Source organism: Haplochromis burtoni, unplaced genomic scaffold (genome assembly GCF_018398535.1).
Source record: "Haplochromis burtoni strain Fernald_Lab_line unplaced genomic scaffold, NCSU_Asbu1 Contig_70, whole genome shotgun sequence".
Classification (NCBI taxonomy): Eukaryota; Metazoa; Chordata; class Actinopteri; order Cichliformes; family Cichlidae; genus Haplochromis; species Haplochromis burtoni.
The window spans coordinates 488252-511782 of NW_024582431.1; the positions used below are offsets into that span (position 1 = coordinate 488252).

The 23531-nt window shown below is 39.5% G+C and overlaps 1 protein-coding gene across 1 annotated transcript; it reads right to left on the reverse strand.

Annotated features, from left to right (window-relative positions):
- Positions 1-4212: 4212 nt before the first annotated feature.
- cc2d1a (coiled-coil and C2 domain containing 1A) lies at positions 4213-20039 on the reverse strand. Its single transcript, XM_042221637.1, has 28 exons — positions 19840-20039; positions 19494-19563; positions 19259-19397; positions 19022-19125; positions 18698-18943; positions 18243-18558; positions 17398-17507; positions 17217-17289; positions 16406-16543; positions 16158-16285; positions 15402-15465; positions 15118-15251; positions 14657-14744; positions 13863-13939; positions 13602-13697; positions 11546-11668; positions 11233-11291; positions 10366-10482; positions 9515-9588; positions 9368-9426; positions 9127-9278; positions 8918-9008; positions 8691-8840; positions 6809-7000; positions 6571-6697; positions 5166-5242; positions 5006-5053; positions 4213-4925 (listed from the first exon to the last, which is right to left on the reverse strand). The coding sequence occupies exons 2-28, from the start codon at positions 19548-19550 to the stop codon at positions 4893-4895; spliced, it is 3072 nt and encodes a 1023-aa protein (XP_042077571.1). The 5' UTR covers positions 19551-19563; positions 19840-20039; the 3' UTR covers positions 4213-4892.
- Positions 20040-23531: the final 3492 nt, after the last annotated feature.

Genomic DNA, 23531 nt, shown 5'->3' on the forward strand with positions numbered 1-23531 from the left:
ACCTGTTTCAACTTCTAAATATAACCGTAAAATCTATAAAAATTGCCAAAATACAAAGTACAGTTTACTTAATATAGCTAAGTTAGTGCACAGTACTTAGAATAACCTCATTTTTCTTTTTGCAACGGATTCATGTAGTATATATGCCAGTGCCGTACCGTGCACTCACAATTAACAAGTTGCTCTAACTTAGCTACCTTAAGTAAATTGTACAACTAAATTACGATGAAAGCAAAAGCTGGGCTAACACGGAAAGTAAAAAAAATCTCAACTGAAACTAAACTTTTTTTAATGTAATAAAAGTAAAGATGTGAAAATTTCATAAAATCCAAAAGTAATAAAATTACAAAACTGTTTTATTTTTCCATTTTAAGTATTTTACAATACATTTTTGTTTCTGCTGGTTTACAGAGCAGGTTTATTCATTTATTTATTTATAATGTTTATTTTCAGCTTACTTTGTGTTTCAGTTCTTAACTATTACTATAATTTGGGAGGTATTTGGGAGGCGATTTAAGATTAAGTTTAAAAAGTTTATCACTATTATTATATTGTAGCAGTATATTATTATTATTATTATTTTTATTTTATTTTATTTATTATTATAAACCTAAAAGATGTTTTACATGTTTTTTTTTCAAGTTTTTGTCTGAAGTCTAGTTTTTGTTTTCAATCCAGTTACTATTTTTCCCCACACCTAGTGTTTTGTTTTAGTTAAAATTAAAATCATGTTACCAACCACAGCACAGACTCATAAATGATTTGCATTAACGAGTAAAGAGCACAGTAGACCTCAGTGCTTCATATACAAGTCTGTGACTCTCACATTATCTGAAATGAGAGTCACACAAGCGGATAACAGAGGAAAAACAAGAAGCATTTGAACCTGTTCTACCCTTTGGCATTGAGTAAAAGCCACTAAAGACTCTGCTGTTTGCAGAGAGATAAAGTGTGCTTGCTAAGGAGTGAAAGCATAAGTGAAATATTCCACTACAAGGAAAATACGTGTTGAATCGTCAACGGGTGCCTGATTTTTGTGTTTTTCTTTACATAAATACATTTGCATCCTCTTCTGATGCAGAGAAAATTCTAATTAATTAAACCAAGTCTTCCATGTGGAAGGGCAAACTGACCCCTGCTTAATTTATTCTCAATACTCAAATGTGGTTTCAAACATGTGTTTCTTAATTGTTCTTTCGTTTTTGTTCAGCTGGTTTTTCTTCTCATTCTTTCAGTGTAGTTGTCATCATTTGACATTTCTTAGGTTTAGTTTTTATACAAACCCTCAGAGTTAAGTAGACACCCTTACCAAACACATGCATCAACACTCCCTCGGGCTGGGTGTTCTTGACAAAAGAAAAACTGCATTTATATTTTATTTTAGTTAGCTTTATTACATTTCATGTCTTTTAGTGTTATACTTACCTATAGTAGACTTAATAATGACACAAACTCACTGCGGTTTCACCACTTTATTCGTGTCAACACCAACCTCATACATAAGATAATAAAGCCTCAAGAATCAGGCCGTCATACATTCCCATTTTAAACTGCATCAATCATCAAGACATTCACTTAAAAAAAAGAGACAGAGCATATTATGCCATATTTACCAAATATAAATATTACATTTATAATGATTGCCCTTACGTGACTTAGCAAATTTTTTAAAAGATGTCAGCTTCAACAATAAATGGATACATTTACCCAACTCATCGGGAAGAAAGTAGTAAAAACAAAAAAATAACAAAACTTAGACCAAACTTTTTTAAATGAAATCAATAACAGGATAAAGACAGAGAGCCAAACAATTGTATGAAAAGAGAGTGAGCAGGAGTGTGTGTGTTGTGGTGTGTTGTATATGCAGAAACGGAGTGTGAGTCACCAGCAGGACAAACTAACAATATGTCCCTCCACCCGGGTCCTGACCATCCACCTACCACACTGAATGCTGATGAGCTCGTTGCTACGACAACAGGTCAGCCTCAGAGGCCGCAAGGTTATTTGGGGAGTGGGGTGATGTGGCAGGAGTGCGTTTGTGTGTTTGGGGTGACGTGGGGTTACAGCTCTGGATTTAAAAGAAAAAAAAAAAAGTGGGTGTGGTCTAGGCGGGGATGGGGGTGGCGGTGTGCAGTTGCACTTTTTGTGCAGGCTCAAACATGCAGCTGCTACACGGTCACACTCAGATGTTTTTCTTTTAATCGGAACGACATCTTTGTGCTGTTGTTGTTTTAGTCCAACTCACTATTTTCCATTAGAGCTGGTCTTCCTGTGAACCCCACTCCTGGGACAGATGTTCTGTTTTCAAATAGTTCATTAAGCTTTGCGTTTCATCCACAGGAAAAACAAAACAGAACACGGGAACATTAAAATTAAATACTAGTCCCTTTGTTTTAAAGTTATAAGCAGTAATTGGGGGCTTCTTTCCTTTCTGTGTGTGTTGCTAACATGAGGCCATTACTTCCGGCGACCCAGAAACTGATCTCCAAATATTGGTCATTCAGTTTCATGATTAACATATACAAGGAAGTATAGAGGTCCACCATAAGGACTTTAAGAATTTTGTTTTTTTATGTAACCCTCTGCTGATTGTCAAAGAAAATGGTTCTGCTGAAACAAACAGGCACATGTTTACTCCAGTTTTACATGCATAGCCCCTCTAACAGATTTACAGCTGAGTGTAAGGTCCGGACAGAGAGGTGGTTCAGACTTTCAGCTGTGTTCACCCCTTGGCTCTGCCCTGCGTACAGTATGAAAACCATTAGCAGAACCTTCAAATTTGCTTAAGTTGAGTAATCCGCTGATTCACTATTTAAATCTTTCTTAATGCCCAAAGCTTTACAAATAAATTTGTACTTAAACTACACTGCTGCATAAATGCATCATTGACATTAATCCAGACCTGCTTGGCTCGAGCTCGAGTTTTAGGAGAGTTCAAGATTATAGTCTGTGCCGTACAAAGATTTAAATAAGACACAAACGATCACCTAGAAGGAAAGGGAGCACATTTAAAGATTTGAAGCCATGTTTAATACTCCAATCTAATGTTCTAATGCTACGATCTATCTACAAAATAATATGAGATGATCAAAATCAGCATAACATTTACAAAGAGTCAAAAGATGTCCTCTGTTGATTTAAAAAAAAAAAAAAAAAAAAAAAAAAAAAGTGGGGCAACGGGTGTTACATAAGGATCACCACACAGTGGAAGGCCAACTTTAACCGGGATTATTTGCTAATGGAGTGAAGCAGTGACTGGATTAGCGTGAACACATGATTATCTGACGTGTCACATGACCAAAAAACTATTAACTGGAGTTACCAGACATCGTTAATATTGAGGATTCAAACACAAAACGCACAATAAGGCTCACTTAAAGTAGTCTGCTACATCCCGGCTGGATGCAATCAACGTGGAACAGGAGCTATTGTCAGGTTAGCACACCAAACATCTGCCCAGATCTCAGAATACATGGCAGCCCACATTTGTCGGATTATTATTTTTTGTACATTTTGTGGTGTTGTGGCAAATCATTCTGATCATTGCAATCTGCCCACCTCAACTTTGTCAGCGTGTCAAAGTTTAAGTGGTTTTATCTGTATTTTGTCCGCTTGACTTTATTCTCCAAAAAGAAGGGAAGGCAGAGAGGAAGATGATGATGACATAGGTGTCTGTGGGAGAACTGAGACAGAAATGAGCAATTACCCAGCCATACTGACACTTATAGGGCCGCCTTCCTGTGGTTAGATTTTTCAGTATCCACTGTGCTGCCACTGGAGAGCTCAATGGGACAAATTCTGTTTTTGCATCCACCACAATCTGTGGGGGAAAAAAGCACTCTGACGCAGCAGCTCTAAACTGTTTTAAAGTAAGTGACAGCACAGCGGGCTTCATATTGTTTAAGAGTTTAAATAGATTCTGAGTAGGGCAGCCTATTAATCAAGAATAATCTTGAAAGGAATGGGTGCGAGGAAAATAAGATGACGAAGACGACAAAGAAGAAACAGCTGATGAAGACGCAGCAATCTCTTAGCGAGGCTAAGCTTCTACCACATTCATGGCACGCTGTTAAAACCCCTCTTCCCAGCCCCCAGAGGCGACTCTACGTCTGATGTAGTCGCCTCTTTGGTGACATAAACACTAATCCCTTATCATGGGATGTAGGCTGCTGCACCCCGAAGCCCCATTTTTTTGTTGTTTTTTTTTTTTTCTTTTATTCCCATATCACAGCACTCCAAACGGAGCAGATTACTGTAATCTGTGAACACTGGAGCAGACAGATTAGATTAAGCTCATTACACACATAAAATACAGGGAAAAAGGTAAAAAAAAAACCTCTAGTTCACTGGTTAAACACATCTAAGAGTGCGTGGACAAACACACACACGCACCTTCACACACACACATATTTTTGGTCATCTGTAGACACCAAAAGCCGGTGCCGAATGTAAAACGTCAAGTCTTCTGGCAGATTACTTCATCAAGAATTGTCACATGAAAGTTGGGAAAAAAACAAAAAAACCCCAAAACAAAATAGAATACCAGTAAAGTCTGTAAAGCCATTCTTTAGAAGCAGTTTCCTGTAGTGTTTGTCTTGTTTAAGTGCAAATGCATCTCCCTCTTTACACATTTGGATGTGTTTTTAATTGCCGTCTGCTTGGCAGCTGCAGCCGTTTGTTAGGTTATTGTGGCAGGTAACTAACCACATATGACACAAGCTAAAGGAACAACTGACTGAATTAGCAGTTTAGCTCATGCAGTTGTTTTGCAGCACTGAATCATGCTAAAGGTGCTTATTGTACCCACTGTAGCGTTTGGTATATGAGTGTGTATGAGAGAAAGAGAGAGAGAAAACAGTACTCCAGCCAAGGCTCCACTCCTTATTCTGCTCTCATCCAGTGCGTTTCCTCTTCAGCGATTCCAGCTGGAACAGAGAGAAGGTGTAAACACACTGAACAAACTGCTTTTATATACACATGACAATTACACAACAGAAAGCCTTACCTCATTCTCAACCATCTTCAACCTGCCCAGTGCATCCTTGGCAGCGTCCTATATAAGGAGAATAAAAAAAAAAGTTTTCACACTAAAACACACGCACGCACACACGCACACACGCGCACACACACACACACGCCTGTCCATACCCTGACCCTGCACTCACCCGGTTTCCTTGGCTGGAGTATTTTTTCACAGACTCAGAAAGTCCTTGAACGAAGCGTTGCAGCACGTTTTCATATTCTGTACATGTGGTGAAGGAAAAAGTGAGTTACATGATTCGTTATCATCATCATCTTAAACAGAATGAATTTTTTTTTTTTCAAATCCCATATTGAGAAATAGTTATGCTGCATTTGTTATTTATGCATTCTTTGTTGTTGTTTTTTTAACATTGTATAGTATTTTGTTCATAAGCTTTTCTGTGAGCAGTGAGTCTGTTCTTCAGCTACAACTGCAAGCCAGTAAGGAAGCACTGCCACCTATGTACTCTTGAGATGGACAGTTATACGGAGACGTCTCGTTACTCAAAGTTAATTCTCTTTTCATCTTCAGCCAGTGAGTCCTGTGTTTGCTTTCCTCAGTAGATTTAGAACAAATAAACCAGTAACCATAAAACAGCTCGTTTCCGCCTGTGCTTTGGGTAAAGTTGCACGCAAGGGCAACTCATGGCCCCTCGATGCAGCAGCCTCCACCACAGGATCTGTAGAGTGGCAGCACAATCACACACATCAAGAGACTGACACAGCAGCAGCAAGGACAGCAAAGCCCACAACTAACCAACTAACCGACCAACCAACCACTCTGAGGGACACTGCCAAATGCAGGTAGAGTTTCTCTGAGATGCAGAGACAGTGACAGCAGCAGGAAACCTTTAATAATCCTTAATAATAAAACAACTTTTACTTTCTCCGCAGAGGGGATCCTCAATTTATGACTTGAGTGCCAATTTGATGCATCTATCAGACTGAATTACTGCAAAAATTAAAGCTGCCACAAAACCTGCCTGACAAAAAAGAAGCTGCAGAGATGTTGTTGCATCCATAACCCGACGTTCATCAATGTAATAATTTAAAAGTTAGATTTGGAGTTTTGCAAGATCAATTCTGAAGTGCACAGGGTGCTGCTCAGATTCAGCCAAATGCTGCAAAACTGATCCGACTTCACTTCACAGTGCAAACGAATAATGAAACGCAAGGCAAAAAAAATGGAACAGTCTAACCTAAAGGAGCTTTTCAGTTATTAAATAGTTTGTGAATGCAAAGACTCACAAAAAAGCAGCAACTGAATCTGAATCTAATATCTAATATTGTGGTATACAGAGCAGAAATGACAAAAACTGTTCCATTTAGCTGAAACAATTCTAGGCTGTAGTGGTGATCCCAGTGATGGACTTGTGATGGAGCTGTGTGCTGCTATCAGCCAGTACTTTGAGGACCTGGACTGCTCTACATAGATGCTGCTGACAAAAGACTTTCCTGTCTCGGTCAAGTTGTTCCAAAACTGAGTCAGGATAAGATTTTAGGGAGGGGTAAAAGCACACGTTCAAAAGTAAGAGATGTGTGTGTTACCTGTGAGCATGGCAGGAGAGGCTCGTTCCAGCTGTGCTTTCTGCCACTGCAGTCGGTGTGTGACCTCTTTGTGCTGATGGATGAGGTCAGACGGGGGTTCCCGCTTGTTCTTTCTGTACTCTGTAATCTGAGAGACAAGCGTAATGAGTGACGAGACCTTGGCGCCTTCGGGCCATTGTAAGCGTCAGTGAAGTGCACGTTGTGGGTCGACTCGGGCCGCATGAACACGCAGTACTACCTTCCTCTCCAGCCGCTCCTTGTCGTAGTTGAGGAGGCTGAAGCTGTGGAGTTTGTACTGTGGAGGGGAGCTGCTGGAGTGACCGCTCCTGCTGCTCGCCTCGTGTTTCGGTTTAGACCGAGGAGATGCAGGCTGATCCGAGCTGCTCCTGCCGTTTCCTCCATGTCTCGGTTTGGACTGAGGAGATGGAGCCTAAACAAGCAGACCAGAGCATTTCTTAGATTTCTTGGGCAACTGACTCATTTTCACCCAGGTTTATGAAAATCAGGTTATTTGACTTGTGCATTGCTAGTTTTTGTAATGCCTATCTTTATTTACCCGTAATCTGACTAGCAGGCTGGTTTACACACAACAAGTTTGCAGTCCAAACACATCTAAAAGGTACTGGCCGCACTTAATGTGAGTGAAAAGCCTGCAGTCTGCTACGATGTGAGCAATGCTTTTTGCTTCTTCTGGCTACTGACAGTGGGAAAGACTAAAAGCTGGTACAGCTACTGGACTGACGATTTGCTTTCCAGCATGCTCAGAGTATTTAAATTCAAATCTTTGTCACTATTCTGTTTCAACTTTGTTTGTAATTGTTCGTGAAATAGATTGCAGTTTAAACCATGGGTAAGAATATATGTGTAGATGCAAAACATCAATAAATAAGCATCATTTATTTAAAACTGCTTTTCACAGATAAGTGGTAGCAAGGCAGTGTACTCAAATAAAATAGAATAAACATTAATTGTCCTAAAAAAAAATAAATAAAAAAACGATACAGAATGATTTAAAATCAGTAAAGAAGCCTGGCTGACTAAAAAAAAGTCAGTAAGCATCAGTAAGACACCCAAACACTATTACACTATTTAAATGCAGCACATACTTTACAAAAAGCACACGAATGTATTAACACTCGAGTCAGGCCTCATTGAATCATCGCAGCAGAAGATGACACAATGAGCTAATGTAATTACAACAGCGCCAGTCGCACCTCAAACAACCTGGTTGAAAAAAATTACGCAAGTAAAACAACTAATAACAAAAAGCAATAATTTGAGGAAAGTACATGCTTCTTGTTTGTTTTCCTTCTTTTGTGGAGCCATGTTTAATAAACTACTTCCATCACAGCCATTTTTTCCCCCTATTTTGTGCTTTTCAAATATATTTCTTGCATTTCCACTCCATGTATCTGCTGCATTTATGTGATCATGCATCCTGGCTTCTGTAATTCTACCCAGGCAGCTCTATGACTTGAACTGCATAGAACGGTCTATATTTTGAAAGAATCCAATTTCCTGCTGTTTTTTCCATGTGAGAAAGTTAAACTGTGATTCTTTTGAAACTGTGTGAAATTCACGTGTGAAAACTGTTTCTCAGAAAGCAGCGAAACACGACAATTGTTCAGATAAAGATATCGCTGTAGTCTCCATTTTTCCTGAAAGGCTTTCACGGTGTTTCCACTCATTGACTAAACATTATGCAGCAGTATGGATTCAAGAGTTTGCCAGTTTCTCCTGTGCCAAAGAACCACTAGCACTTGAGTTCATAAAGTAATTGCGTGAAGAATAAAGAGAACTCGCGAAGACGCTAAAATCTTGTACACTCTAAGACTTAAAATCGCTGCGTGAAGTGGGATGTTACTGGTAGATCACCAGTTTTAAAATAGATGTGGTTTCAGACACAATTTGATCAGCCACCAAAACACTTTGTTTATGCTGGCTGACTTCACACTTCTGCTCTGACACATATGAACATACAGTTTGTGAGGCAGCACTTTGGCTCAGTGTTTTGCACAGTTTGCATCACACATAGAAGTCCTGTTTACGTCCCTGCTTGAGCTGGACGTGTTTCAGTCCAAAGACAAAGGCGGGTCAGTTTAATTGATAACCCTACTCACCCGTTCCTTTTGTTTCTCTGTCGGCGTGGAGACTGGTTCGAGAGTCAGCCACTTCTCCTTCACTGGATGCAACTCGACGCCTGACAGAGGCTCTCTGATCTTCACCCTCACCTCCAGCTTTCCGCCTGTAGTTTTACGTCCATCCATCACCTACAAAAAACATAAACGCGCGCAGTTAAACCGCCTCTGAACATGTGTGGGTGCTTGCATGCGTAATCAACACTCACCTCTAAGATCTCCCTGATTTCACAGTGATTTTCTAGACCTTCTAGCTTCAGCTGAGCAGTTCCCAGTACTTTGTCATTCTTAAACAGGCCTCTGTAAACACAGCAGAGAATACAATTTACAGAAGCTACAACGAGGGGAAAAAAACAAACAAAACACACCGATATGGAAGCATATTCTCTTTTTTTCTACTGAAGCTGCTGCGTTTTACCCCTTGTGGATGATTTCAAACTTGATTCCCTTGGATTGTATGACTCGTTTAAAGGCCCTGTGGCCGCGGTTGATGTTGAGTCTGAAAGTCTCTTTAAACTCTGGACTGCTGGTGTTCTTTACTGTGTTGGTTTTGTCCCTCTGAGCCTCCTCCTACACACACACACACAGAATTCATTAACGCACATATGGAAATACACGGACTGAAACGTCCACAGCGAGTGAATGTGAAAGATTCTCACCGCGCTGGGAAAAGGAAACTCAAATTTTACACTGGCATCCAGATCATTAGCAGAGACACCTGTGGAGAGAGAGAAGCTAGGTGTCAGTGCACAGCGATCTGACAGATTACTGCCTGGTAATTTCAAAGATGGGGATGACTTCAATACCAGAAGGAGCTGGGAGGTTGATGCCTCGGGTGACGTACAGTATCAGGTCATTGAGTGTCAGGTTGGGGTTGATTCTACGGAGCAAAACAACAACAACAAACAAACAAACATAAAAAACACCATTCAGAAACAGCTTCAAAAGTGACAGTCAGCATCACGGAGAGGCAAACAATTAACTGATGAATGAGTCACCGCCACAGTCACTTAGCTGTTAGCTCCGTATGACACTGGAGCAGAGGCAGAGTGAGTCACAATGAGTCACTCTGAGTCATCCATCACTCCAGTCAGGAAAAGCACTACCTTTAATGTTCAATCATTTGCTTTCAAAATTAAACAGCTCATGTACGAGTAGAAAATTAAATATAAAGGACAAGCCTCATAGAGTCAAAACATCTTGATTATAACGTTTTAAAAAATACACAATAAAAGTGACAGTTTGATGAACCGCGGCTTAATTGACTGACAGATTTTCCTTTTTCTGCAGGCACTGACATAATGCCACAAGATGAGTAACAAAAAGTTATACAGATGATTAGTAGTCTTTATCATAGGCGTCCTCTGGATGGATGAATTACATTAATTAACATCATGTTGGCCATTATACTGCAGGCTGATTTGTATTAGGTTTTTAAGGCAGATGTATTTGTCATTTGTCAAATACAAATGACAAACGTCAACGAGCGCAGCAGAACTATGACTAGAAGAAAAATCAGGTAACGTTTGGCCGGAGGAGACCACGAAAGATTTACAGAAATCCTTCTGGACCAAAGTGGTGGACCAACAGACAAACTGAGCGACTTGCGATGGTGTTTATTATGAATGAATCTGTATTCTGAATGTTTGCTACTGACTTGATAGAGTTGAAGGTTCTCTCCTCGGTGCGGCACTTGGGGACTGGATGACCCTTTGTGTAGGCGCTCTTTAGAATCTCTATGTACTTCATGGTCTCCTCAAGTAACTTCTCAGACCTGGGTGAGAGACAGAGTCATGATTTTTAGATCTGTGTGACAAAAAACATTTTTCTTTTAGTTTGATTTTGTCATTTTTATGCATTTTCGTGTCTACACGTCTACACACATCTTGGTCTCGCCTGGTACTGAAATACAACAAGTTTAATAACTGCACAGCTGAACAGCTCTATTTCCTGAGACAAACATATATCACTGCATTTGAAAATCTGCGATTATAAAACACTCTGTGCATCATCTGTAAAAATAAATCCTAATTTTCTAGGACAGGACAAGATTTTTCAAACCATGCCAGAAAAATGAGGAAGCAGGACAAACCCTCTGAAGATAAGAAAAAGGTTTAAAGTACAATTCTCAAAGGTTAAATGTTGAAATATTTGAAGAAAACTACAAATATTATAAAGAGGTACACCATATATAAAGATAGCTAAAATCACTGTGTGCATGCTGACAATATAATTGAGAACTACAGAAGTTCTCAGTTAGATTTATTACACACATTCATTAAAATGAAAAAAAAAAAATACATTAATCTGAGTCATAAAACCCTTTCTCTGGATTTCAGATTTTTATTGAAATTTTGTGAAAAGGTGAATTTATACTTAATGTGATCACAACCAGATCTGTTCTAGAAGTTGGTGTTGATGCCTTTGAGGTAAACAGTGATCTTTTAAACGTTAAGCTCCAACATGACTGCAAAAAAAAAAAAATCCCACAGTTATAAAACTAAAACAAAAAAAAGTTTCTTACTTTAAAGCCTCGGCCACGTTTCCCGTGTTTGTGAATTGCTGGGAGAGGCCCAGACATTTCTGTTCATGGAGAGAGAACAAAAGAGGGCGTGTTGTGTGTGTGAGAGAGAGAACATACCGTAGGCGAGGACAACAAAATAAAGAACAACTGTTATTTGTCTGTTTAAGAATCGCAATCACAATATGTATGAACATTTCGTAACTAATAACCGTAACTAACACATGACATTAACATCAGTATGTAAGGTGGACGTCAAGAAGGTGCTTTTTCAGATAAAATGTAGCATAAAGATGAGGGAAAGGTGCATCTTAACCTCGTACTGCTTTTTCAAGTGATCCATGAGGTTATGGTACTGCTCACTCGTGGTACGAGAAGAAGGAGAGGTACGGGAACGAGCCAGGGTGTAGTCCTCTTCACTTACTGGAAGACTGGGAATCTGTTGTAAAGGAGAAATAGAAACAAACAAATAATAATAAAGACAATTAGAAAGTTACCAGGACCCATTCAAATACAAATGTAACTGATTTAATACAAATATTCTGTTATGAGTTACAACACAGCTTTGAAAACCCCCATGTCCAACTTGGATCGAACTCTAATCAGCTGTTACTTCGTTTCCTGTCTGTCTGTTTTTACACTTGTGTGACAAACAAACAGAAGCACAAGCGTAATATTCTTGGTTAACACATGAGGGGACACACTGAGAAATAAATAAGTTATAGTGAGTTATATGCAGAGAAGTCAAATAAAAGTGAGGCGAAAATAAATCAAAATCTTATGGGACAACTGGCACAGATATGAAATATGAATAGTGTAATGATGCTGAAAATATGCGTGCACACACACACACACACACACACACACACACACACACAGGAGGTGAGACCAGGTGTTTTGATTTCACCCCGTGTTTCCTTCCTATCATCTTCTATTTCCGTCACATTGTGTTAACACACCTCACACATTCAGCTCCTGCTGCCGTGACAACCTGTATAGCAGCAAACACACACACACACACACACACACACACACACACACACACACACACACACCCAACTCATTTAATATAAATTATTTTAGCATAATACAACCAGTCTGTGTATTATTTCAGGTTTTTAGTAAATTTTTCCTGTTTACTTGTAGCTGAGGTGTGCAGTGACGCGCCCAGTGGACATGCCAAACTAAAAAGGGAAGAGCACTTGCAAGCTAACCAACCAGCAAACAAAGAAGCGCACACAAAGCCAACTTTAACAGAGGTGTGAGACAGTGTTTCTTCATCAAGTGTTAAGACAGGCCTGCGTTTCCATTCACTGTGAGATAATTGGTGTTTTTAAAGAATATAAATGTGCAGTATTTTCTTTCCCAGCAGAGACATGGAACCACAAGCTGGGTATGGAGGCAAAATGTTGGCGAGTTGAAAAGACGCATGTAACTACAGGCAAAAACTGACTTTTCAAGCTATGTGATTAGTGTGTGCTTAGTCAAGTTCATGCCAGAAGGTTATGCTGTAGGGCAGCGGTCCCCAACCCCCGGGCCTCGGACTGGTACCGGTCCGTGAGTCGTTTGGTACCGGGCCGCGAGAGTTGAGGCTCAGGTGTGAAATGTATAGTTTTCAGGGTTTTTATCGGTTTTCAGCGTTATTTTGTTATCGTTTTTATCGTTAACTCGATTTTCCTGGGTCTTTTCACGTGTGTTATGAATAAATCTTATTTTTTCGGTACCGGTAATAGTTTTATTTTGTTGTATTTATCCGCGACACCTTAAAGGTCGGTCCATGAAAATATTGTCGGGCATAAACCGGTCCGTGGCGCAAAAAAGGTTGGGGACCGCTGCTGTAGGGTACAGGTAAACCACGTGAACAAAAAAATTTTTTAAATTAAAAAAAGAATAAATTAAAAAACATTTTTTCATCCAATGCTGCCACTATATTGTTACATCCCAGCCAGTAAAATGAGCTATGAGAGCCTTTTCCAAATACGTGTAAATATGCCATTTATTGTGAGTGCCCATCATATTCAAGCTTATGAAACAGGTTGTTATGAGTCATCTGCTTGTTGTAAAACTAATCAGAATGGCTGTGCAGCTTTTTGTGTTGACTAGTTGAGAGTTTCTGTGAGGTTTGATGAGGCTATGTGGTATATGCAGGTTACATGACCATCAAAGCCTGACAAACTACAGATGTCTCACCGTCAACATGACTCTTATTTCCCAGTGTGGCTCTTAGTGAAACTAAAGTTGACACCCTTGATCAAGATTATCCTGAGTATTACCGATCCACCTCCTATTCAGGGTCGTGGGGGTGCTGGAACCTATCCTAGCTACCATAGGGCAAGCGGTGATTACTAATATATAGAAAATGTATTTATAACCTTGGTGATGTCAACTGGTAGGCCAGACTTTGCAGCAGTGATCATGGGGTCCAGTCCTTTGGCATGTCTGAGGTGCTGTGCTGCTCCTGTCATGTCCTACAAATGCGGCAACAGATGCATCAATGAAAAATACAACAAAGGTTTGGAATTCCAATAACATCACAGGCAGCTGTGCTAAAAACATCTGCATAACTGTAAATATGGCACTGTATGCATCTAAAACAAAAACAAAGAAAATAAGCTGGGAAGTCAAAAGATTACCTTCATATTTTTGGAGCGCAGTGCCGCACGCATGAAAGCTTGTCGCCTTAGCAACAGGAAATCCAATTGCTGCTGGGCTACAAGGATAATTAAGACAAAACTTACTGTATACCATGTTCACACCGTTAGAAAAAGTTTATTTCAGCTTATCTGTGACTCACTTCTTGACCACACATTGTTTATGTCACATATTGGGTTGAACAGCGTTTGGTGCTGAATCAGATACAGGTCTGATTCTCTTCGCAGTCTGAACAGTAAAAACTTATTCATCACTTGCTTGAAATAAGTGTCATTTTTACATCCTGAACTTTTTGGATGAAATTTGTTTTACTGAAGCCATTTGCATCACGATCCACTCCTGGCTCCAGCTGCATACACCTCTGTAAAGACTTAGCAGCCACTGCAGTACAAAAAACCAAAAGTGAAGTGTTGTCTCGCTTTACCCTCGTCTTCTTTGTCCAGTCGCAAGTTTGCTGACTTCTACTGCACACAGACAAAAGTGTAAACACTGACTCAGGTGTCCTCCATGTTTACTGCTTGGCAACAGCAAAATTAGTGCCCTCGTCTTCTTTTGCACATGCAGGTAAGTTCAGGACTGAGACCAGGTCACAATGAAATTTGATATTGCTCAGTCACTTTTTTTCATATAGCGCCTTTTGTGAGAGCGAGAACGGTGAGCATAAATGGGCCATAAGGTTTGCAGTATGACAACACTTCAGTGTTGTGTAACACTCAAACATCGCGCATGACATATGTACATGCCCCTCTTACACACACCCACATTTGAAACTCACCTTTAGCTCCCAGTTTCGGAGTTGAGGGGCCTGCAGGAGCCTGAGGAGCTGGAGACTTTGCTTTCTGGACAGGTGGACGCACCACAGCCTGCAGAGGTTAGGATCAATAGCAAATGAAATGAACGCAAGAACAGATTTCAAGGTCACAAGATACAGCTTAATACATCTGTGAGTTTGTGTGTGAATAAACTGATTTACCTTAAAGCGTTTGTGTAAATTATTACTGCTATTCATAAACTTGTTAACAAGCCCAAAAATGATGCAATAGGCAGAAGGTGCAGTTGAGAAAACAATGACTGAATAATCTGCCATAGAAGTTGCAGAAGCTATTATGGGAGACAATAAAGCATTATTTTTTTTGGCTTGGTGCAAAAACAATCAGATTTCTTGGCTGCAAAAAACACAATTTGGCCATTTGGCAGTCCCTGAATTTGTTTTTTCCCCCCCATTCTTCTTTTTACCTTGGCAGCTTCTTCGTGCCCATCCTCTTCCTCATCTTCTGCGTCTGCATCCTGGTTTGCTATTTTCATTGCTGTTTCCAGGACACCCATGAAGTTTTGCTGACCACCCTCTGTGCCCTGAAGCGGTGGACAACCTGGAGCAAATAACAAAAATCACACACACACACACACACACACACACACACACACACACACACACACACACACACACACACACACGAAGAAGCCTTACACATCAACTCAAGACATCAAAATCTCAAGACACACATGAACTCAAAACTTACCTGGTGGCACGGGTAGATCAGATAAGTTAACAGGTCGGCCAGCTTTGTGAGCTTTGATGGCGTCCTGAGTATTGCTGTTAAGAGTGAACATTAAGTAATTAATATTACTCAAGTTTTGCAAGACATACATATATATATATGTTGTTTATGTATATATATATATATATATATATACACAGTATATATATTATTATACATATATAGATAACATATACATAGTATTGCATATACACTACATGATATATACATATATAATATATACAGTATACATACATATTACATACACTATATATACTAGCACATAATACACATACATACACACACACAAACACAACACAATCACATACAATCACAAGTACATACATACATATACATGTTATTGGACAGCACATATTACATATACTACGATACATACTATATAGTACATATATACTATATATAACATATATATACAACAATATATACATATATATATACATATACATATCATATATATATATATAATATATATATATTATATAATAATATATATATATATATATATATATATATATATATTTATACTATATTTAATATAATAAGTAAAATAACCATTTCCATTCCAATCCAAGCACAAAACCGAGGAATTAGTTTTTAAAAAAAAGAAGCTGTAACAGCTAAAAATGTTTTAATATCTTGTTTCTTTTAGTTTCACTGAGCATAGTTTATTTGGAAAAAACAAGCAAACACATGTGCCACAATATTTGTGTTGTGTACCTTCATAATGCGCTGATGCATCCGGGCCTTGCGATCGTCCCCTTTGCTCTTAGCTCCCTCTGCTGCTGACTTGTATATATCCAACCTCTGCTGCAGGGCTTCAGCCAAACTTTTGGGAGCAGGCAGATCTTCAGAAGGCACAAACACACAGTAACGTACATTATTATTTTAACATGACTTTTTTTATTTAAAATCACTTCATCACACTTTTTGGTTAAAGTGAAGGACTGGGACTCCTGGAATCTTACCCGCAGTGGCCACCTGGGAGGGCGCAGGAGCAGCAGGAGCAGCAGGAGCAGCAGGAGCAGCAGGAGCAGCAGGAGCAGCAGGGGTGTCAGGTTTAGAAGAAGACTGAGGAGGCGCACTTTGCTCTGTTATTACGTCTCCTGCAGACGGTGGAGAAGTGGACACAGGTTATGATTGTAACTAATTATGAAGTACACATTAAACCCCGTTTGAACATGATTATCAAATCCAAGACCGTTTTTTGGTACAATATAGAGGCCGTGGCCGAGAAGTTTCTGGACCAAAAAATATACGATTGAACTTTATCCAAAGACTTGATGATGTAACTCTTGCTCTCAAGTATTACAGTGAAACAGATTTTTTTAATATACAGTCCTTAATCATCTGAGTTGTTTTTATAGTTTTTGTTGTGAATTAGTCTCTGAAACTCTTTTACATCTCCATTACTTGGAAAGCACTTTGCAGCTGAATAAATATAAAAATGTTTTAAATGATGCTTGTGTGATTGGCGCTAATGTTCTTACACTTTCTCAATTTTTACTGTGCCTCAACAAGACCAGCCAGAGAACAAGCAACATCTGAGTGAGACTCTGGCACATGTGCAGAAACAAATATGTGACATGAACATACATAACATAACTCAATTAAGTACAGATGACGTGTGTTAGAGTGGAGCTTATAAACTGGACGTTTTTTAAGCAAAATTATTTTATTTAAATGGGCATTAATTTAATTTTATTAAAGGAAACTGTTAGCACTATAGTGAGTGCATGAATGAGCATTTAAAACTAACATTCTCCTTTAACCACTGACCAGGTGGAGGAGGCAGTGAGCTCAGGTCTACTGGTTCGCCCCGGTCCAGTGCCTCCAGTATCACATCGAAGTTCTGCATAAATCAAGAGCAGCGTTGTTAAAACAAACTATGAAAAATCCTCACACTACAACCACACACACACTCTTACTCCAAAGCCCTGGCTGACATCAGCTGTGTTACCTTGGCAGTGAGGTAGTGCTGTTTGGCCTGGTCAATGTTGCCGCTCTGTTTGGCGTGTATGGCAGCCATCTTATAATCCCTCTGTCTGGTCAACACTGCCTGTTTCGCCTCTGCGTGAAGAAGACATAGTCATGTGAGGGCGAGCATTACAGTAACATTTAGTTAGCAGACACGCTACTTGTCAGAGCAGCATAAATTATAATGTATGTTGTCAGTTAAGCATCCATCGATCTCTTTAACCGCTTATCAAAATAAGGGTCATGGAAGAGCTAAAACCTATCCCAGCTGCTACAGGACTGAGAGGTAGAGTGGTGCAATCACAGGGCTAACTCGAAGAGATAGACAACACACTGTCATCCACACCTACAGCCAGTTTAGAGTCACTCATTAACTGAGCATGTACTGTATGTCTGACGGTGGGAGCAAGGAGACAAAAGCATTCATGCAAACTGCGCGCAGAAAAGCCACTGACCAGGGGATCTGAACCAAGAACCGTTTTGCTGTGAGATCACATTGTGAGGCATTTATTAAAAAGGTGTCGTCGATAACAGAAGCTAGAGAAAATGTACTGTCTGATCAGAAGTGAAAAAAATCCCACATGTATTTTAATCTTAATAAAGGAAAGAAAGCTTCTCTCAAACTGAAACAGAAGGAAAGATCTGCAGAAGGAAAGAAAAACAACGCAAATTAATCTTTTATGCAGTGTTGTTTAGTGCAATTATTTAAATGACCAAATATTATTCAATTCTTTTGAGTACGATGCTAATCTGATTAACTTGCACTATGACCGTGTATTTACTTTTATACTCTTCTAATAAACAGTATAATTCACATAATGTGTTTACCTGAGTGATGAGCATTAGGCTGGCTGGGTGTGAGGGGAGAGATGGCAGGTGTTTCCGGAGTCATGGCAGCAGCTTGCTTTTGGGGAGGGATCAAACGCGTTGGCTTAGTGTTCAGAGGTGTCGGGTCAGCTTCCCTCAGAGGTTTCTGATTGGTGGGAGGGGGAGGGACCAGCACAGGCTTGGGCACCTCTCGTTCTTTAACCACTTCAGGCTGGGCTGGGGAATCCGACTTTCCGCCGAGAGCAACAGGTGGAGGCATCTCTTCTTCATTGACTGGTTTTCCTTTCTTGGCAGATGTTAGCATGGACTGTAGAGTCTAAGGTGGAAGAAAAAACCCCATAAACATAAAGCTTGATCTGAGCAGTAAATGAAAACTTGAAGACTCTAAATAAAGACAAAAGTATGTACACAAGACTTCACATCCTATAAGATGCGTTTCTGCCTATTTGCTTTACCTTCAGCCCGCGTTCATATCTTCGAACTTTGCTAGTCTCGCCTGCAGCCTTGGCGTTGGAAATGGCAGTCTGATACATTTCAATACGCTCGAGGAGCCGTGACTCCAACCCAGTTGCACCACTGGGAGCAGCAGGAGGTGAGGGGTGTGAGGCGACACTAGTTTTAGGAGCTGTTGGTGTAGCGGCAGGTGGAGTTGGAGCAGGAGTATGCTCCTCATCATCCTCCAAAACATCATTCAGTTCTGCCTATGTGCAGAAAGGAAAATGTCAGTTAACTGTTTAGTCCCTGAAACGCTTACGTTTGTGTCTGTTTGTGTCCATTACCAACAGATCTTCATCATCCAAATCATCGTCCCCCATGTCATCATCATCTATATCTTTCATACACAGAGCTGCCATTCGCTCAATTTCAGCCATGGGAACAGGAGCTGAACAGAAGAGGCAAACATATGAACATAATGTCAACTGCTCTTTGTGATATAAGGAAAAGGTCAGTTTAAACATTAGCACATGAATGAGAAAGAAAGAAGGTTTAATGTGCCAGAAGTGTGTCATCCTCACCTCTCCCATCACCTTTCTTCCCTTGTGCTCTTCCTTCCTTCCTTCCTCCCACCAGATTGAGCAACTCTGCCTCCAGCTCATCATCATTTCCCTCATCATCCATGCCGCCATCCGGAGACAGGTCAAGGAGCAGCCCCATCTGTGACACAGACAGACAGATAGGAGAAACGGCTTCAGAGTCCTGCCTGCTTGCCACACGTAAAGTTTACAGTTATCAGACAGGGAGGGTAATTACCTGTTTGGCTCGGGCCGCCCCTTGACCCCGAGGAGGTGGGTTGCGACTGCGACTCATTGACTTTTAATACCTAAAAGTGAACGCACAAACAGGATGACAGTAAATTACCCCAAAAGGGAAACTAATAGATATAGAATAAAGTTAAAACAAGTACAACTCTGACTCCTTGGAGTAAAATATACATAAATAATGATTACTTAGTACACCTGAGTCGGTACACTTCACTATCAGCCTCAAGGGCAATGTGGCGTAATAAATCAAACAACTTCTATGATCTAATATGCAGTTAGCTTCTATATTTATCTCAGCTAATAGCTAGACCCACAGCTTCACACGGGCTGTTTACCTGCTTAGATTAACGGAGTTAAACGTTAGCGTTACAGCCACACGGGTCGACGGTTAAAATCGGATCCAAATGAGGAACAGCAGACCAGATCTACCGTGACAGATATATTTCTGCCTTCTTTTCGAGTTCCCAAAACAAGATTCGCAGACAGTGGAATTTACTTCCTATATTGCGTCTCCAATAGCAACGAGCATTGCACTTTACGGCTAGAGCAGAGCCGTTGAATGGAGAGTCACGTCTCACGTGATTCATGCAGGGCAAATCGATCCCGGAAGTGCTTAGGGAGTGTGATTGCAGAGCGAAAAAGTGTTTTTGTGTTTGTTGTTGTTGTTTTTTGTAATTAGGCATCAAGAAATGCATCATTATGTAATAGTGTGTATACCTCGATGAGGAACATCCATTAACATCTTTGTATATTTATTTATAACTCAAATATTCTACGATTCATTTGAACTGGAAGCCTTATTTGCTTACTCGACATATTTTAAAACTGTTGAATTGTTGTTCATGTGTTGTTTAACAGCATGCTAATCAGAAAGAGTCTAAACCAAATATATTACTATATGTTGATGGAACAAAATAAATATTTAAAAGTTAATTATTTCCTACCTGCCACGTTTTCTTCATTGTCCTTTCAGAATTTATCATAAATTTATGTTATTTAAGAAAAGGTTATGAAGGATGACATTATAACAATTCACTGCACTAGCATGAGCGTTAGTCTGCTTTCTTTGTAAATACATAGCACACTTGATAATAATAATAATAATATACTGCTATTTGTTCTTTTGCATGACATAGGCAGAAACCTTTCTGTTGTGTATGTAAAAACAATCTGCTACTAAATTAGAACATCAATACTGGGAAGGTTACATTAAAACAAGTTACTGTGTATCATGTATCCCTGTATACATCCTTGTGCTGCTCACTCAGAGATCAGATTATAAATTACATCTACAGTCATCCCAGTGGCATCCTACTATCTTTCTTATTGCTGCTTACAAGTATTTCTTTTTTCAAGCTAATGTTTAAAAGTGAATATGTGATTATTTATGTATGTATTTTGGTAATAACTCTTAATTCTTATCATTGTAGTTTTTATGGCTATATTTGGATAGCTTTATCTAACTTGTTATCTTTATGTACGTCAGAGCTGATTCACTGATGGAGGAGTTTTGTGGAACAAGAGCAGAGTAACACCAGCAGCAAACTGTCTACCACAGATAGAGGTGAGTCACTTTAACCTGAGAAATTAGATAGGGAGAAAACATAGCATCAAAGAACCACTGATATTATTGTAATGGTCCTCTAACCTCAAAGTGCCTATCAACAGCCAAAATGGGAAGCATATGAGCCAATCAGAGAAGAGCTTTCGGACAGTTTGAGCTGCGTGTTGGTATACATGTACTCAATATTGTTTCTCTTGCATCCATGAGGGGAATTAGCATGATGTTTGCTCAACACTTTGTGGGAGGAGCTAGATGTTAACCACGTTGATGCTCTGGCTAAAACCGTAAATGAAGCCATACTGTTATCAAACTGTGCTCATACAAAGTGAGTAACAATGTTGTGGTCATTATCCAACATAATAACTCAGGAGCAAAAGGACAAATGGATGAGTACTTGACAAGGACACCTGACAAAAAAGCTCACCCCACTTCATTCTTCTGATTTTTCAAATTATTATTTGCATCAGGACATCTCATTATTGTTGATGAAATGTTACAACTGAAAAAAAAAAGGAAATCAAATATGTTCTCAGATTGTTGTTACTCTGTCCATCTCTTTTTGCTCAATAGAACCAGACATGCAACATCCCCGACAAACATCCTGATGAGAGTGGGGTGGATTTTACTCAAGGACAGCTGGATCAGCTCAGCTCAGCTGAAAATAAACCACACGTCTGTGACCAGCGTTGGAAAAGCTTCAGTCATTTATGCAATTTTAATATTCATCTGTATAGCCTGAGTGAAGAAAAACATGACTCTTGTGATGAGTGTGAAAAGAGTTTTACCCAGTCAACAAATCTGAAGACACGGCATACCCACACAAGAGAGAAACCATGCATCTGTCAGTGTGGGAGGCTTTCAGTGACCCATTAAATTTATGACATAATAAGAATTCCTATCAACGTTGTCCCCGAAGCTACATCAGCATTTCCACAAGGACCACAATCTGAAAATTTCAGAAGCATATATGAAGTCTATGAAGCAATAAAAAGCACTTTGTAAGAATGCTCAGTAGTTCTGATTCACTTTTTCTAATGATAGCATTAAACTCAGGTGGAGTTATGGATTTAAAAAAGAAAAATAACTACTACTCTGTGGGATGCTGGGATGCCACCTGGATAGATTTTTACTATCTTTGAGTTTTTGGTGCTGAGGAGTGAGAGCAGGGGTGAGGCATGCCCCTCACAAAATGGTATGGTCACATCAGTGGAGCTGTGGGCAGAAACTACGGGAGGATAAGCAGGTTCTTGAAGGAAACGGTTTCCAGGGCCTAATCCGTGGATCGGCTTCCTCCGAGGCGTGGACGTCTATCAGCAGAGATTGTACCTTCACCTATCAGCAGAGAATGTCCCTTAGTCTGTAACACAGTCAAATATATTCTCAAGTAATATTCAAGCATGCCATTCAGCGTGTTAGTACGAGCTCGGGAGCAGCTTGGGAGAACAAGAAAACAGAGACTGCTTCAGGTTGTCTTCCCAAATCGACTCAACTTTATTCACAAGTACAACAGTTCATATAGAGGGTAAAATTCATAAGACAGCAGATTATCAGCTTAAACCAGTACAGACCAAGATAAGGGAGCGTCTTCCATGCCCTTGGGTGAAGAAGCACCCTTTGTATAGTTTATCAGTTCAGCTACAATTGTGATTATCTCAGCGACATATTTTCAAGGCACGAAATAAAGAGTTCTTTCATTAGTGAATTCTGAAACAAACCATTTGGCCTTCAACAGGCGTCTCCTAAAAGATTTAGAAACTAATGTAGCTGAGGGAGTGATCTCTGTGGTATTTCAACCTTGTACCAGCCTGTGATTCTCACACATCAATTCTTGGGTCAAAGAGAAAAATAACTAAAATAAAGGGGCCTTATTGAATGACAGAGTTTTCCTGTATAATGTCACTATAAAACAATATCCAGTAAATGCTCCCATGGTACTAAAATACCTAACAGTTCTGATCTTATTTTACTCTTATTTTACTCTCATAAGTACATCACTGACAATATAGTAATATTAAATGAATATTAAATTAAGCAGTACTTCCAAAAAAAAGGGAAAAAAAGTTTACTCCCTACTTTACTTGTACAGTTTCATCACCTGTGAGCCCAACATCAAAAGAGTTTTTTGTTCCTTCATCTAGAGATATTAAACTTTTATGTCAAATCTACTGAGTAGTTCTTAGTAGTATATATTATTAAATGTTATCTTTAAGCACAAACTAGTAACTGTTTTGTTCATCTATGTTTTTGCCACCATCTATTGGTCAATTAGATTTCCTGCAAATCAATTCATATTTTAGAGAAAATCATATATAAGCATTGGTTTAATGTTCAGATGATCAGATTTATTTTGAAATTAGTAGCCAAATCAGGTGGGTGATTTAGAATTTTCAGTCAGGTGCATATTTTTGGATATTGGAAAAAATTTGGAATACCCGGAGAAAAATCCAAAAGAACATAGAGAGA

What these genes read in the sequence shown, in the direction of transcription:
- cc2d1a (XM_042221637.1), bottom strand. Translation starts at nt 19,550, where the DNA reads ATGAGTCGCAGTCGCAACCCACCTCCTCGGGGTCAAGGGGCGGCCCGA. An exon ending in GCCTAATGCTCATCACTCAG is followed by an intron (nt 17,508 to 18,242) that starts GTAAACACATTA and finishes TTCTTCACGCAG; the next exon opens with AGGCGAAACAGGCAGTGTTG. An exon ending in ACTCCAGCCAAGGAAACCGG is followed by an intron (nt 5,054 to 5,165) that starts GTGAGTGCAGGG and finishes CTCCTTATATAG; the next exon opens with GACGCTGCCAAGGATGCACT.